The sequence below is a fragment of the Triturus cristatus genome, chromosome 8 (assembly GCF_964204655.1).
Source record: "Triturus cristatus chromosome 8, aTriCri1.1, whole genome shotgun sequence".
NCBI classification, from domain to species: domain Eukaryota; kingdom Metazoa; phylum Chordata; class Amphibia; order Caudata; family Salamandridae; genus Triturus; species Triturus cristatus.
Window position 1 is genome coordinate 22,599,169 of NC_140591.1, and position 17,854 is coordinate 22,617,022.

Genomic DNA, 17,854 nt, shown 5'->3' on the forward strand with positions numbered 1-17,854 from the left:
AGATTAGTCCTGACTGCTACCGTAGGAAGCTCAATGTTAAGAGCCTCAGCCGCCCTACGCAACATCACTGCAAACGACGCTCCCTCCTCCGTAGCCACGGTAGGAGGAGGTCAGGTGAAGTGTCAAGACCACTGGCATCTCCCAGTTCCTCTCTCCAGTCCTGGTCAGAACCTAGCTGATCAGTTAAAGGGTCCCCTGACCCCTCCCAGTCCTCCTGCTCATCGTCTAGTTGCCACTCAGGTTGAAAAGAGGCTCCAGGAGTGAACAAGGGCACGAAAGTACCCGTCGGTGCCGGGTCCATGTCGAGATTGGGGCCAGGGTCGACGTCGGCCGGGGGACTGACCGGGACCGAACGCGGAAGTGGTGCCGTTTGAAGCTGCACCGTGGAGGTGTAACGAGGTCATCCGGCACCGATCCGGATCCAGGCCTGGATCCAAGGGGGGCCTGCGGCGCCAAGGCCACCGGCAGCGAAGACCTAGGCCCCCCAACCGAGTCCACGGGGCCCAAAGGCACGCTGGCGGGGTCGGTCCGGCCAAAGATGGCATGCATCGCCTCGTAGAACGTACGAAGGTGGTTGGGAGTCGCTCTGGGTCCCGAAAAGGGAGGGAAACTCAGTCGACTCTATGGGCTCTGCGCGTGGAGCCGCAGGAGGGGCCCCACCCGCGTGCCTCGTCGGATCTCCCGACTGACGGGGAGAAGTCGAAGAGCGACAATGCTTCTTCGACTTCTTCTTATGCTTTGACTTACCCGACCTAGAGTGCGAAGGCTTTGAAGATTTTGAACCGGAGTGGTGAAGGCACTGCATCCGGTCCCTCGACCTCTGTCTCGACCGGGACCTCGAACGGCGCTGAGCCGACTGCCGGTGCTCAAGCAGCTTTCGGGACCGCTCCCACAAAGCCTTCGGCACAATCGACCGACAGTTGGAGCACGACTTTGGGTCATGGTCGCGCTCCAGGCAAAAAAGACACGTGGTGCGGATCTGTCACCGACATCATGCGATGACAGCAACCGCAGGCCTTGAAACTGGGCATCCCTCGTGCACCTTCGGAGTCGAAGTCTCAAAAAAGAAGTCGACAAAAGTCGAAAAAAAGTTAGTCAAAAAATGACTGAGGTACCGCTCTTCCCGGATCTGCGCTGGATGGTGCGGAAAAAGAAAGAACTGATGTCAGCGCACGAGGGCAGCGCCTAAGTAGCTGCCGTGACGTCATCCCGGCGACCACGATGCCGACGACAGATGTGGAGCAAACCAACGCCACCATTCCGACACGCAGAGGTACTGCTGATGAAAAAACTTTCCGGATCCAGTCTGACGCCTGGGGGTAATTCTAGAACTAACATGTTTCTTTCAGAAACTACACGTGATGGATAGAGCTGTGCAGCTTGGTGACAGCAACTAGACTTTATTGCAAATAGGAAAACATTAGGCAAAGAAGAGACTAGACTTTAAGGAACTATAGTGAGACCCTGGAGGAAGTGACCTGGCAGAGGGAATGGCCTGGGATGGACAACGCGCAGAAGGTGTAGAGTCATCGGACGATGACTGTGTATCAAATCCAAGGACAGGAGGTCACTCATGCAAGAAGGATATCCCCCAAGATGGGATCATCATAGAGACAGTGGGCTGCGATGAGACCGGTCCCTGGTGACTGGGTGATCAGAGAGGTGGGTGATACACAGCGAATGCAGGAGATGGCAGGGGTGCGGTCTCATTAAATGCCACCACTGCCTGGTGAGGGGCCTGCTCTATGGAGCATCATACAATAGATACCTCCTCACTGTAACTGGCATCTGCTGCCTCCTGTTCGAAGTGCTTTTGTACACACTGTGAGGGACCAATGATGGGACCAGGCTTTCGGATAGAGGAGGACCGTCTGTTCCAGAGGCCCAAGACTCAGGGTTTAGGGGAAATGACTCAGAGGCACCAAAGTTAGGTGGATCACTGAGTCAAAGATCGGAGGTCCAGGACCGGACTAATGCAGCCGTGATCCTTCGCTAGGCTAATCCCAGATAACTCAGTCACACAAAGAGACCAGTTTGGAAGTTTATTTACCTTTATCACCAAGAATGATTCCACGCGACAAGAAATGCAATGGCAATCACACAAATCTATGCAAAGGCTTGTCACTTATTACTTCCCTTCATTCTACGGTGAACACAGACACCGTCAGGTCTGCATCATGCCAGTCACCCTTAAAGACACCCGCCAAGAGGAAATAAAAAAAACAAACAGGGTGCAGGTGCTTCTACGCACCCACCCACCTTCAAGTACAGAAGGGAAGTGAGAGCTCAGTCATGCTTACATTCAAGATAGTCAGAAGACCTCAAGCGCAGCAGGATGTCAGAGGTGGGACCACAGGACAATTAAATAACAAAACACCCCTGAGAGCAGGATTACATTCAGCACATCGGCAGCCTGAGGCCACGTTGCAGCCACAAGTGCCAATGCTTGTTGTAGGACATGGGTCTAGAGCAATGCCGCTCAGGCAAGAGCACATGAGGGAAGCACACGTCCAACACCACAGGAGGAGGAAAGAAGGGCATGGCACCAGTCAGAATAGTACAGCGATGGGCCTTATAGGGTACAATGAGAGTCAGAGGTTTGAGGTGGAAGGAGGAAGAACTCACACCAGAGAGTCAAAGATGTAAAGAAAAAGAGCCAGAGATGTAAAGCGAGAGGACAAAAGCAAAAGGCTTCAGAGTGGAGCAAGAGGCATTTGGGAGTTTAAAATCCTCGGATCAGGGAGAGAGGCGCTGGGGGAGGGAAGGAGGTGAAAACAGGAGCAGCAGGAAGGTCAGTTGTCAGGGTGAACATGAAAGAAATGAAGTCATGGTAGGAGCTAGAGGAAGACACAGGTGCCGCAGGAGATGGAGGGAAAGGCCTCAGGACAGTGTAGCTGTTATGAAGAAAGGGAAATTTCAGGTGAGTAGGAATCAACCAGAGGGGATAAAGAAAAGCTTCATTGGAAAATGAGCCGGGGAAAAAAAGGAAAGGGTAAAATGCTCAAAAGCTTTGCATGCGACAGCCGGAGGACAAGAAGCCAGAGTCAGAAACAGAGATAACAGGGTAAGTTTAAGGAAAGGCTGAGGTGCAGAGCAAGTCAGACAGAAGAAGCAGAGGTCTCTGGGTAGGGAGAACAGCGGAAGAGGAAGAAAAATGAATGTCTTCCTCAGGAATGTGACAACCAAAGGGAAATGAGAGAAGACTTGAGCAAGAATCTGAGAAGGGGCCCACAAGAAGACCAGAAGAAGTGGACCTTATGGGAAGTAAAGTGGCAGAGAGCAGAAAAAAGGTGGGAGCCCAAGAGCAAGAAGAAATTATGAAAGTCAAAAGGGAAGGGAAGCTTCATAGAAGGGTGAGAGCCAGGGCCAGGCATCCTCAGGGGAAGAGAAAAGGCCTCATGGCAGGGGAGAGCCAGAAAGTAAACAGAAAAAAAAATCAGCAGCGGGTTAAGTTGAACATTAGCAGAAGAGGCCTCTCAGACCACTTATAACAAACTATTTAAAATTTATTTTAATTTACTGTTGGATTGTCTCCTTGGAGACAGCTAAACCTGTATGCCAAGGCTTGCAGACCCTCTGTTGTAGTTCTAGTTAAGCCCAGCCAAGTGCCAGAGGCTGGGAGCGATTACAGTTAAGGTTAAAATCAGACACCAGTTAAGACTCAGAGGCCACAGTCATGTTAGACATGAACACGTGTTCTACCTCTTGTAAGCAACCTCTGTCGGATTCCTACAGCAAAAGTACGAGACATGCAGAGCCCCAGGAACTCTTCAGCCAGAATGCCCAGAGGTCCGATGGTGATCTTTACACTTTCCAAATGGATGCAGTTGACAATAGAACACAATAATCCCAAAATCACTTGCTTTCCTCCAGATGTACACCAGAGCAGCCACCTTCACCAGCAAGAGACGGACGGTAACCGGACCACTCAAGGTCTGTGCCATCACATCTTCGCAAATGTTGATTTGTAACAGTCCAGATTAAGAGATGCTTCTAGGAAACGCACAGGTTCGTAACAGACTCTACAGAGAAATGAAATGGACGAAGGACGAACGGGAGAGCATCCTCCTGGCGGTGCACAGTGCAGCTCCTGCCTGGGGCGTCCTTCCGGCTGCCACTTTGACTCTTGCCGCCATCTTATGCAGAAACGGACGGCCATCTCTCCCGCAGCTTTTTGTTTTGCTCCCGCGCAGTCACAAAGTTGAGTAGATCAATGGCCGTCACGACACCAAATACCATCTGCTTCTGATTGGAAGCGCCGTCACTGTGGTCTGCAAGGAGAAAGAATAGGAAGAAAGCTCAAGATTCCAAACGAACAGACCCTGTGACATCACTAAGCGAGGAATGACAAAATGTAGCACAACAGTGACTTCCTGCCTAAGTCGCCCCCAAAAGAGCATCCCTCAGTGACTGGAGAAGATGGAGGTGCGCTCGTCGTGATGTCGCACTCCACTCCAGTGACTGGGCATCAATTCTGATGCCATAACCTCTCTCATCCCACACAAGCCATCCAATAATGATGATGTCAGATACATGTGAGCCCTCACTGAGCCAATCAACACTGAGAATCATTGGTAGTGCCAGAATCCACCTCACACAAACCATTTAATCTGATGTACCTTATAACAGTAGATTATCATTGTAACCTTAATCCTGAGCACACAGAGCGATGGCAGACTCCGTGACCTCACACAAACTCTACAGTGTTGTGTGTGCAGTCTTGTCAGATTCAATTGTGACAGAACACTAAGCTTTCAATGCTATTCATAAAAGGAGACGCTGGATTGTTACAGCCTCCCATGGTTCCAGTCGAGAAGGGTCTTCTGAAGCCTGCCCCTCAAACCTCCTATAGTCTCCCACTGTTAAAAGACCACCGGGGTACTCCTGCTAGCTGTCAAGCTCCTCACATTGCCCATCAACGTCCTCATCTCAACCTACCCACCAATGCTTCTTCCATTCACTTCTCACTTGCCATCATCCAACGGTGTGCAGCTTATTGGCTTGTAGATTCACAAGCAGCACTCACCTCCACTATGGACTCACAGGCAGCACTTACCTCCACTATGGACTCAAAGGCAGCACTCACCTCCCCTGTGGACTCACAGGCAGCACACACCTCCACTGTGGACTCCCAGGCAGCACACACCTCCACTATGGACTCACAGGCAGCACACACCTCCACTATGGGCTCACAGGCAGCACACACCTCCCATATGGACTCACAGACAGCACTCACCTTCACTATGGACTCACAGGCAGCCCTCACCTCCCCTATGGACGCACAGGGAGCACTCACCTCCCCTATGGACGCACAGGCCGTACTCACCTCCCCTATGGACTCCCAAGCTGCAGTCAATTCCCCTATGGACTAACAGGCAGCACTAGCCTCCCCTATGGACTCACAGGCAGGCAGCACTCGCCTCCCCTATGGACTCACAGGGAGCACTCACCTCCCCTACAGACTCACAGGGAGCACTCACCTCCCCTACAGACTCACAGGGAGCACTCACCTCCCCTACAGACTCACAGGGAGCACTCACCTCCCCGACAGACTCACAGAGAGCACTCACCTCCCCGACAGACTCACAGAGAGCACTCACCTCCCCTATGGGATCAGAGACAGCACTCACCTCCCCCATGGGATCAGAGGTAGCACCCACCTCCCCTATGGGATCAGAGGCAGCACCAACCAACCCTATTGGCTCACAGGCAGCACTTGCCTCCCCTATGGGCTCACAGGCAGCACTCGCCTCCCCTATGAACTTACAGGCAGCACTCGCCTTCACTATGGACTCGCAGGCAGCACTCACCTCCCCTACGGGTTCACAGGCAGCACTTGCCTCCCCTGGAGACTCACAGCCAGCACTCACCTCCCCTATTGGATTAGAGGAAGCACCCACCTCCCCTATGGATTCAACAGGCAGCACTCACCTCCCCTATGGGATCAGAGGCAGCACCCACCTCCCCTATGGATTCACAGGCAGCAATAACCTCCCTTACGGACTCACAGGCAGCACTTGCCTTCCCTATGGGCTCACAGGTAGTAGTCACCTCCCCTATGGACTCAGTGGCAGCACTCACCCCCCCCTATGGGATCAGAGGCAGCACCCACATCCCCTATGGATTCACAGGCAGCAATCCCCTCCCGGACAGACTCACAGGTAGCACTCGCCTCCCCTATAGAATCAGAGGCAGCAACCACCTCCCCTATGGATTCACAGGCAGCCCTCACCTCCCCTATGAACTCACAGGCAGCACTCGCCTCCCCTATGGGCTCACAGGCAGCACTCGCCTCCCCTATGGGTTCACTGGCAGCACTCGCCTCCCCTGTGGACTCACAGGCAGCACTCGCCTCCCCTGTGGACTCACAGGCAGCACTCGCCTCCCCTGTGGACTCACAGGCAGCACTCGCCTCCCCTGTGGACTCACAGGCAGCACTCGCCTCCTCTATGGACTCACAGGCAGCACTCGCCTCCCCTGTGGACTCACAGGCAGCACTCGCCTCCCCTGTGGACTCACAGGCAGCACTCGCCTCCTCTATGAGCTCACAGGCAGCAGTCGCCTCCCCTATGGACTCTCAGGCAACACTCGCCTCCCCTATGGGTTCACAGGCAGCACTCGCCTCCCCTATGAACTCACAGGCAGCACTTGCTTCCCCTATGGGCTCACAGGCAGCACTCGCCTCCCCTATAGAATCAGAGGCAGCACTCGCCTCCCCTATGGGCTCACAAGCAGCACTCGCCTCCCCTATGGGCTCACAGGCAGCACTCGCCTCCCCTATGGGCTAACAGGCAGCACTCACCTTCCCTATGGGATCAGAGGCAGCACCCACCTCCCCTATGGGATCAAAGGCAGCACTAACCTCTCCTATGGGATCAGAAGGGGCGCTCACCTACACTATGGACTCACAGGCAGCACTCGCCTTCCCCTATGGGCTCACAGGCAGCACTCGCCTCCCCTATGAACTCACAGGCAGCACTGGCCTCCCCTATGAACTCACAGGCAGCACTCGCCTTCCCTATGGACTCACAGGTAGTAGTCGCCTCCCCTATGGACTCACAGGCAGCACTCACCTCCCCTATGGACTCACAGGCAGCACTCACCTCCCCTATGGGATCAGAGGCAGCACCCACCTCCCCTATGGATTCACAGGCAGCAATCACCTCCCGTACAGACTCACAGGTAGCACTCGCCTCCCCTATAGAATCAGAGGCAGCAACCACCTCCCCTATGGATTCACAGGCAGCCCTCCTCTCCCCTAAGGACTCACAGGCAGCACTCGCCTCCCCTATGGGCTCACAGGCAGCACTCGCCTCCCCTACGGGCTCACAGGCAGCACTCGCCACCCCTATGGGCTCACAGGCAGCACTCGCCTCCCCTATGGGCTCACAGGCAGCACTCGCCTCCCCTATGGGTTCACAGGCAGCACTCACCTCCCCTATGAACTCACAGGCAGCACTTGCTTCCCCTATGGACTCACAGGCAGCACTCGCCTCCCCTATGGGCTCACAGGCAGCACTCGCCTCCCCTATAGAATCAGAGGCAGCACTCGCCTCCCCTATGGGCTCACAAGCAGCACTCGCCTCCCCTATGGGCTCACAGGCAGCACTCGCCTCCCCTATGGGCTAACAGGCAGCACTCACCTTCCCTATGGTATCAGAGGCAGCACCCACCTCCCCTATGGGATCAAAGGCAGCACTAACCTCTCCTATGGGATCAGAAGGGGCGCTCACCTACACTATGGACTCACAGGCAGCACTCGCCTCCCCTACGAGCTCACAGGCAGCACTCGCCTCCCCTACGGGCTCACAGGCAGCACTCGCCTCCCTTACGGGCTCACAGGCAGCACTCGCCTCCCCTACGGGCTCACAGGCAGCACTCGCCTCCCCTATGAACTCACAGGCAGCACTCACCACCCCTACGGGCTCACAGGCAGCACTCGCCTTCCCCTATGGGCTCACAGGCAGCACTCGCCTCCCCTATGAACTCACAGGCAGCACTGGGGTGCCACAAGGGTCGGCCTTAAGTCCGACCCTTTTTAACATCTATGTGGCCCCCCTTGCAAGACTTATTAAATCTCAGGGGATGGAGGTGGTATCCTATGCAGACGACACGCAGATTATGGTCTCTCTTGCTCACACCTCGGTTAGCACATCTGCCGCCAGCTTCAGGGTTTGCATGCAGTATGTGGCAGACTGGATGACTATAAATTCCCTGAAGCTGAATGGTGAAAAAACCGAGGTGTTGATATTTGGGAAGAACCAGAATCTGTGGTCGAGCGAGTGGTGGCCCTCTTCTCTTGGCATCTGCCCCACCCCCTCCCTATCTGCCAGAAATCTGGGAGTGATATTTGACACCTCACTCTCTATGTCCCTGCAAGTCAACAGGACCGTTGCTACCTGCTGTGGTGTGATCCGGGTACTCAACAAAATCCGTGGGTACCTTTCCCCCCAGGCGCGTAAACAGGTTGCAGTCGCCCTGGTGGGTTCGAGACTGGATTACTGCAACTCCCTCTATATGGAAGTCAACAAAGGGCTGATCCACCGTTTGCAGACTCTTCAGAACTCTGCAGCACGCTTTGTTTTGAATCTCCCCAAAGCCTCCTCTGCCACCTTAGCCAGGAAAGAGCTTCATTGGCTTCCGGTACAGCACAGAATCGCCTTCAAAATCCTCTGTCTCACCCACAGAGCATTGATGGATGGTCCTGCCAGTGCCATTGGCTCTCTTCTCTCGCGCTATGTCCCCTCAAGAAACCTGCGCTCTGCGGGACTCTGTCAACTAGCTGTCCCCCGCATCAAATTTGTCAGATGGGGAGCCAGAGCCTTTTCCGTCGTCGCTCCGCAATTGTGGAACTCCCTCCCCATGGAGATAAAAACTCTCCCTTCCATCGACTCTTTCAAAAAGGCTCTAAAAACGTATTTCTTTAAGAAGGCCTACTCATGATTAAATAGGACTAAGTAGGGTCTTATGTTGCTGTATTTAATCTAGGCGCCTTGACGCCCACTGGGCTAAGTACGCGCGATACAAGAAACTCCTCATTCATTCATTCACTGGCCTCCCCTATGAACTCACAGGCAGCAGTCGCCTCCCCTATGGACTCTCAGGCAACACTCGCCTCCCCTATGGGTTCACAGGCAGCACTCGCCTCCCCTATGAACTCACAGGCAGCACTTGCTTCCCTCATGGGCTCACAGGCAGCACTCACCTCCCCTATAGAATCAGAGGCAGCACTCGCCTCCCCTATAGAATCAGAGGCAGCACTCGCCTCCCCTATGGGCTCACAAGCAGCACTCGCCTCCCCTATGGGCTCACAGGCAGCACTCGCCTCCCCTATGAGCTCACAGGCAGCACTCACCTTCCCTATGGGATCAGAGGCAGCACCCACCTCCCCTATGGGATCAAAGGCAGCACTAACCTCTCCTATGGGATCAGAAGGGGCGCTCACCTACACTATGGACTCACAGGCAGCACTCGCCTTCCCCTATGGGCTCACAGGCAGCACTCGCCTCCCCTATGAACTCACAGGCAGCACTGGCCTCCCCTATGAACTCACAGGCAGCACTCGCCTTCCCTATGGACTCACAGGTAGTAGTCGCCTCCCCTATGGACTCACAGGCAGCACTCACCTCCCCTATGGACTCACAGGCAGCACTCACCTCCCCTATGGGATCAGAGGCAGCACCCACCTCCCCTATGGATTCACAGGCAGCAATCACCTCCCGTACAGACTCACAGGTAGCACTCGCCTCCCCTATAGAATCAGAGGCAGCAACCACCTCCCCTATGGATTCACAGGCAGCCCTCCTCTCCCCTAAGGACTCACAGGCAGCACTCGCCTCCCCTATGGGCTCACAGGCAGCACTCGCCACCCCTATGGGCTCACAGGCAGCACTCGCCTCCCCTATGGGCTCACAGGCAGCACTCGCCTCCCCTATGGGTTCACAGGCAGCACTCGCCTCCCCTATGGGTTCACAGGCAGCACTCACCTCCCCTATGAACTCACAGGCAGCACTCGCTTCCCCTATGGACTCACAGGCAGCACTCGCCTCCCCTATGGGCTCACAGGCAGCACTCGCCTCCCCTATGGACTCACAGGCAGCACTCGCCTCCCCTATGGGCTCACAGGCAGCACTCGCCTCCCCTATGGGCTCACAGGCAGCATTCGCCTCCCCTATGGGCTCACAGGCAGCACTCGCCTCCCCTATGGGCTCACAGGCAGCACTCGCCTCCCCTATGGGCTCACAGGCAGCACTCGCCTCCCCTATGGGCTCACAGGCAGCACTCGCCTCCCCTATGAACTCACAGGCAGCACTCGCCTCCCCTATGAACTCACTGGCAGCACGTGCTTCCCCTATGGACTCACAGGCAGCACTCACCTCCCCTATGGGATCAGAGGCAGCACCCACCTCCCCTATGGAGTCACAGGCAGCACTTGCCTTCCCTATAGGCTCACAGGTAGTAGTCGCCTCCTCTAGGGACTCACAGGCAGCACTAGTTTCTCCTACGGGCTCACAGGCAGCACTCACCTCCCCTACGGGCTCACAGGCAGCATTCGCCTCCCTTACGGGCTCACAGGGAGCACTCACCTCCCCTACAGAATCAGAGGAAGCAACCACCTCCCCTATGGATTCACAGGCAGCCCTCACCTCCCCTACGGGCTCACAGGCAGCACTCGCCTCCCCTATGGGCTCACAGGCAGCACTCGCCTCCCCTATGGGCCCACAGGCAGCACTCGCCTCCCCTACGAGCTCACAGGCAGCACTCGCCTCCCCTACAAGCTCACAGGCAGCACTCGCCTCCCCTACGGGCTCACAGGCAGCACTCGCCTCCCCTACGGGCTCACAGGCAGCACTCGCCTCCCCTACGGGCTCACAGGCAGCACTCGCCTTCCCTATGGGCTCACAGGCAGCCCTCACCTCCCCTACGGGCTCACAGGCAGCACTCGCCTCCCCTATGGGCCCACAGGCAGCACTCGCCTCCCCTACGAGCTCACAGGCAGCACTCGCCTCCCCTACGGGCTCACAGGCAGCCCTCACCTCCCCTACGGGCTCACAGGCAGCACTCGCCTCCCCTATGGGCCCACAGGCAGCACTCGCCTCCCCTACGAGCTCACAGGCAGCACTCGCCTCCCCTACGGGCTCACAGGCAGCACTCGCCTCCCCTACGGGCTCACAGGCAGCACTCGCCTCCCCTATGAACTCACAGGCAGCACTCGCCACCCCTACGGGCTCACAGGCAGCACTCGCCTTCCCCTATGGGCTCACAGGCAGCACTCGCCTCCCCTATGAACTCACAGGCAGCACTGGCCTCCCCTATGAACTCACAGGCAGCAGTCGCCTCCCCTATGGACTCTCAGGCAACACTCGCCTCCCCTATGGGTTCACAGGCAGCACTCGCCTCCCCTATGAACTCACAGGCAGCACTTGCTTCCCCTATGGGCTCACAGGCAGCACTCACCTCCCCTATAGAATCAGAGGCAGCACTCGCCTCCCCTATGGGCTCACAAGCAGCACTCGCCTCCCCTATGGGCTCACAGGCAGCACTCGCCTCCCCTATGGGCTCACAGGCAGCACCCACCTCCCCTATGGGATCAAAGGCAGCACTAACCTCTCCTATGGGATCAGAAGGGGCGCTCACCTACACTATGGACTCACAGGCAGCACTCGTCTTCCCCTATGGGCTCACAGGCAGCACTCGCCTCCCCTATGAACTCACAGGCAGCACTGGCCTCCCCTATGAACTCACAGGCAGCACTCGCCTTCCCTATGGACTCACAGGTAGTAGTCGCCTCCCCTATGGACTCACAGGCAGCACTCACCTCCCCTATGGGATCAGAGGCAGCACCCACCTCCCCTATGGATTCACAGGCAGCAATCACCTCCCGTACAGACTCACAGGTAGCACTCGCCTCCCCTATAGAATCAGAGGCAGCAACCACCTCCCCTATGGATTCACAGGCAGCCCTCCTCTCCCCTACGGACTCACAGGCAGCACTCGCCTCCCCTATGGGCTCACAGGCAGCACTCGCCTCCCCTATGGGCTCACAGGCAGCACTCGCCTCCCCTATGAACTCACAGGCAGCACTTGCTTCCCCTATGAACTCACAGGCAGCACTCGCCTCCCCTATAGAATCAGAGGCAGCAACCACCTCCCCTATGGCCTCACAGGCAGCACTCGCCTCCCCTATGGGCTCACAGGCAGCACTCGCCTCCCCTATGGGCTCACAGGCAGCAATCGCCTCCCCTATGGGCTCACAGGCAGCAATCGCCTCCCCTATGGGCTCAGAGGCAGCACTCGCCTCCCCTATGGGATCAGAGGCAGCACTCACCTCCCCTATGGGATCAGAGGCAGCACCCACCTCCCCTATGGGATCAAAGGCAGCACTAACGTCAGCTATCGGATCAGAAGGGGCGCTCACCTACCCTATGGACTCACAGGCAGCACTCGCCTTCCCTTATGGGCTCAAAGGCAGCACTCACCTCCACTATGGACTCACAGGCAGCACTCGCCTCCCCTATGGGCTCACAGGCAGCACTCGCCTCCCCTATGGGCACACAGGAAGCACTCGTCTCCCCTATGGGCTCACAGGCAGCACTCGCCTCCCCTATGGGCTCACAGGCAGCACTCGCCTCCCCTATGGGCTCACAGGCAGCACTCGCCTCCCCTATGAACTCACAGGCAGCACTCGCCTCCCCTATGAACTCACAGGCAGCACTCGCCTTCCCTATAGACTAGCAGGCAGCACTCACCTCCCCTACGGGTTCACAGGCAGCACTCGCCTCCCCTATGAACTCACAGGCAGCACTTGCCTTCTCTATGGACTCACAGGTAGTAGTCACCTCCCCTAGGGACTTACAGGCAGCACGTGCTTCCCCTATGGACTCACAGGCAGCACTCACCTCCCCTATGGGATCAGAGGCAGCACTCACCTCCCCTATGGGATCAGAGGCAGCACCCACCTCCCCTATGGAGTCACAGGCAGCAGTCACCTCCCCTACGAACTCACAGGCAGCACTTGCCTTCCCTATAGGCTCACAGGTAGTAGTCGCCTCCCCTAGGGACTCACAGGCAGCACTCGCCTCCCCTACGGGCTCACAGGCAGCACTCGCCTCCCCTACGGGCTCACAGGCAGCACTCGCCTCCCCTACGGGCTCACAGGCAGCACTCGCCTCCCCTACGGGCTCACAGGGAGCACTCACCTCCCCTACAGAATCAGAGGCAGCAACCACCTCCCCTATGGATTCACAGGCAGCCCTCACCTCCCCTACGGGCTCACAGGCAGCACTCGCCTCCCCTATGGGCTCACAGGCAGCACTCGCCTCCCCTATGGGCTCACAGGGAGCACTCACCTCCCCTATGAACTCACAGGGAGCACTCACCTCCCCTATGGATGGAAAGAAGGTGGTTATCAGCTGGCTCTACTAAGCAATCATCCTTAACTTCACATGCAGAAGCAGACACACCTGATCCCAATGGGGAAAACGTAATCCAAGCTTGAGTGTGTGATGATGTGTTGTAGGTTTCCAACATGCAATCACAAGTCAATCTGGAAACCTATAGGTCTGAACCCTTTCCAATGATTCATTCTAAAAATAAACACTTAGAAAAGGAATACTTCCCTAAGACTTACGAACGTAAGTGCAGCGCAAAAGCAGTGAAGGGTTAAAGGGCAAGAGGATGCATGGTAGGGATTGGGGTTGAATATACACAGTGAGGATCTTGGGGTACAGGGATTAAAGAGTTGGGGTAAAGGTGGTTAGGAGTCCTGAGTTATAGGTTAGATGTTAAGAACTAATCATTATGACTACATTCGTTAAGTGTCACTGGTGGAAACGTGTTTGAGGAGTGCTAAGGTGTAGGGTTACTTGTACTCAATCTGTTCAAAATTAAATTTTTAAAAAAAATCACAGTAACACTGTCCTTCATTTCAGTGGGACACGCAACAATTTTGAAGTTACGCATTTAGATATTTTTTTTTTAAAGTATGCTATTTGCCAGTAAAAAAAATAAAAAGTGCAAATTAATCAGGTGCTACCAAAAAGACCTCCTATCGATCATGGTCTAAGGTGTCCCGTACAAATGTCTTCTTTCACCGTAACCATGGAAACAACAGCTGATCCTGGAATGTATAGTATGAATTATGAATCCAGTGTCTGTAGCTCTCCATTCCTTTGTTCCTTTGAAATTAGCTAAAAGTAGGAAACATTCTCATACCTTTGGCTCAATAATTCTAGTATCTCAGAAAAATTTAAAAAGATGCTCACAGAGGCTCTGATTTGAAAGCATAAGTAATGTCTGGGCTGCTTACAAAAACAAGCATTGGCATAGCCAATAGGTCTCGCCATTGGGACCTTACAACAGTTGCATAACTAAACACTTATAACTAAACACTTATAAGGTCCCAAAAGCGAGACCTATTGACTATGCCAAGCGGCCGTGCGGCTGCGAAAGTGAAAGTGATCGCGATCAAACATCAAAGCGGGCGTGCGGCCGCTAAAGTGAAAGTAATCACGGTAAAAGCGGCGCGCGCGCGCACATGCACTGTAGCTCTAGGCTGGCCTGGTAGCACTTTTTGGAGCCCTCTCAATAAGTCTCGCCAGACCAGCGCATGCGCTGGGTCAGGCGATACCTAAATAGTCGAATAAGTATTTTGAGTCATCAAAGAGCTTTCTAACCCTTGCATCTTCAGTCCAATGTCCCGGTTTTGCGAAACTCTGATGAAAATCCATCGTTTTTTATTAGCTGAACTACAACAATTTACCATGCTGTTCACCCAGGAGGCCCTCAGTAAGAATGGCCCATTAACCATGCTGGTATACCTTTGTCCCTCAGGATTACTGATACTTGAGGCAATAGTAACTTTGGAGGGCAGGAGTGTCTGGGACATTACAAGAGGGGACCTGAAGGTACCCTAGAAATCAGAAACGTACAGAGGGAACCAATACTTCCGGGTCAGATTGTTGTAGTAATTCCGCATTTGCCCCCAGATTATCCCAGACATTTCACCTGCCTTCAGCTCCCTTTAGAGTTGCAGCACAATCTGACCAAAGCTATGAAACCTTCTCGCTTAAATTCCAGGAACATTTTCACAACCTTGACCCAGGCCCAGAACAAGTGGCAGAATATCTGGGATTGTTGGAGACTTCCTTTAAAGGATAAATAGGAACAAGCTGAAATCCAGAAAAGGAATCAGGAAAACGTACGTATTCTTTCAAAGTAAAAAATCACGTACCATTACGCTGCCTAATATTAACACCTTTTATTCACGCTGCTTACGAAAGACAAACCGGCTAATTGGTCTACAAAAAGACTTGGAGTACGGACACTCGCTTTAGGACTTTACAGTAATCACGCCTCTATTGAAGGTCTAAACAGTTCAGAAAGCTCCAACGTGGCGCTCTCCATCAATGTACCCAACACCAGCATCGTCTCCTCACTGATGCGTCAAATGCGTAGACGTTATGCCATCAGGCATTGCACCGAGTGATCCCTTCACCGACAAAGGCCACCGCTTCTACTTAATGAGGTCACTGTGCTCTAGTCACCAACGCAACTCCGCTTATTTACTCACACTGTGGATGCCTTCTCGAAAATACGCTCGGGACACAGCTTGTTTTCATCGTAGATTTTTGTCAGCTCTCCCTTGGATCACAAAGGTAACGAATCAAACCTACTGCGTGGAGAAAGACTAAACACTGGTCTCTCCCCAATATGATATAAAGGCCAAAGCAGTAACTTCAGCTCCAAGAAGCCATAGAATTGAACAAAGGGTCAACACAAGCACACCGGAATATAGAGCTTTAAAAGAAACAAAGGGTCAACACAAGCACACCGGATTATAGAGCTTTAAAAGAAACAACGGGTTAACACAAACTTGCCGGATTATAGAGCTTTAAAAGAAACAACGGGTTAACACAAGCTTGCCGGATTATAGAGCTTTAAAGGAAACGGGTCAACACAAGCACACTGGATTATAGAGCTTTAAAAGAAACAAAGGGTCAACACAAGCACGCCGAAGAAACAAAGGGTTAACACAAGCACGCCGGAATATAGAGCTTTAAAAGAAACAAAGGGTTAACACACGCACGCTGGATTATAGAGCTTTAAAAGAAACAACGGGTTAACACAAGCACGCCGGATTATAGAGCTTTAAAAGAAACAACGGGCTAACACAAACTTGCTGGATTATAGAGCTTTAAAAGAAACAACGGGTTAACACAAACTTGCCGGATTATAGAGCTTTAAAGGAAACGGGTCAACACAAGCACACTGGATTATAGAGCTTTAAAAGAAACAACTCAAGCACGCCGGATTATAGAGCTTTAAAAGAAACAACGGGTTAACACAAACTTGCCGGATTATAGAGCTTTAAAAGAAACAACGGGTTAACACAAGCACGCCGGACTATAGAGCTTTAAAAGAAACAACTCAAGCACGCCGGATTATAGAGCTTTAAAAAGTAACAACGGGTCAACACAAGCATGCCGGATTATAGCGCTTTAAAAGAAACAAAGGATCAACTCAAGTACAATGGATTATAGAGCTTTAAAAGAAAGAAAGGGTTAACACAAGCACGCCGGATTATAGAGCTTTAAAAGAAACAAAGGGTCAACTCAAGCACACCGGATTATAGAGCTTTAAAAGAAACAACAGGTCAACACAAGCACACCGGATTATAGAGCTTTAAAAGAAACAACGGGTTAACACAAGATCGCCGGATTATAGAGCCTTAACAGAAAAAAAGGGTCAACACAAGCACACTGGATTATAGAGCTTTAAAAGAAACAACGGGTCAACACAAGCACACCGGATTATAGAGCTTTAAAAGAAACAACTCAAGCACGCCGGATTATAGAGCTTTAAAAAGTAACAACGGGTCAACACAAGCATGCCGGATTATAGCGCTTTAAAAGAAACAAAGGGTCAACTCAAGCACACCGGATTATAGAGCTTTAAAAGAAACAATGGGTTAACACAAACTTGCCGGATTATAGAGCTTCAAAAGAAACAACGGGTTAACACAAGCTTGCCGGATTATAGAGCTTTAAAAGAAACAACGGGTCAAAACAAGCACGCCGGATTATAGCGCTTTAAAAGAAACAAAGGGTCAACTCAAGCACACCGGATTATAGCGCTTTAAAAGAAACAAAGGGTCAACTCAAGCACACCGGATTATAGAGCTTTAAAAGAAACAATGGGTTAACACAAGCACACCGGATTATAGAGCTTTAAAAGAAACAACGGGTTAACACAAGATCGCCGGATTATAGAGCCTTAACAGAAACAAAGGGTCAACACAAGCACACTGGATTATAGAGCTTTAAAAGAAACAACGGGTCAACACAAGCACACAGGATTATAGAGCTTTAAAAGAAACAACTCAAGCACGCCGGATTATAGAGCTTTAAAAAGTAACAACGGGTCAACACAAGCATGCCGGATTATAGCGCTTTAAAAGAAACAAAGGATCAACTCAAGCACGACGGATTATAGAGCTTTAAAAGAAACAAAGGGTTAACACAAGCACGCCGGATTATAGAGCTTTAAAAGAAACAACGTGTCAAAACAAGCACACCGGATTATAGAGCTTTAAAAGAAACAAAGGGTCAACACACACACGCTAGATTATAGCGCTTTAAAAGAAACAACGGGTCAAAACAGGAAGACCGGATTATAGCAATTTAAAAGAAACAAAGTTGCCTCGTCTTTCTGGGTCAAAAGATATGCTCTGGTAAGTCTAACTTTCTGCTGAACTTGGCAAAAGATATGTTCAGATAAACCTAACTTTCTGCAGAACTTGGAGACGTAGCATAGGCTTTCCAATTAATGTCAGGTCATGAAATAAATGTTAAAC

The 17,854-nt window shown here is 52.9% G+C and overlaps 1 protein-coding gene across 4 annotated transcripts in view; it reads right to left on the reverse strand.

Annotated features, from left to right (window-relative positions):
• Window positions 1-2,029: 2,029 nt before the first annotated feature.
• The window catches only part of LOC146799865 (cystathionine beta-synthase-like protein), a 307,153-nt gene continuing 291,328 nt past the window's right edge, over window positions 2,030-17,854 (reverse strand). For all 4 annotated transcript variants that reach the window (XM_085620762.1, XM_085620761.1, XM_085620759.1 and 1 more), the window contains exon 16: window positions 2,030-4,271. In XM_085620762.1, the coding sequence (XP_085476888.1) occupies window positions 4,138-4,271 (134 nt within the window). In that variant the 3' untranslated portion in view covers window positions 2,030-4,137. The remainder of the gene's footprint in view (window positions 4,272-17,854) is intronic.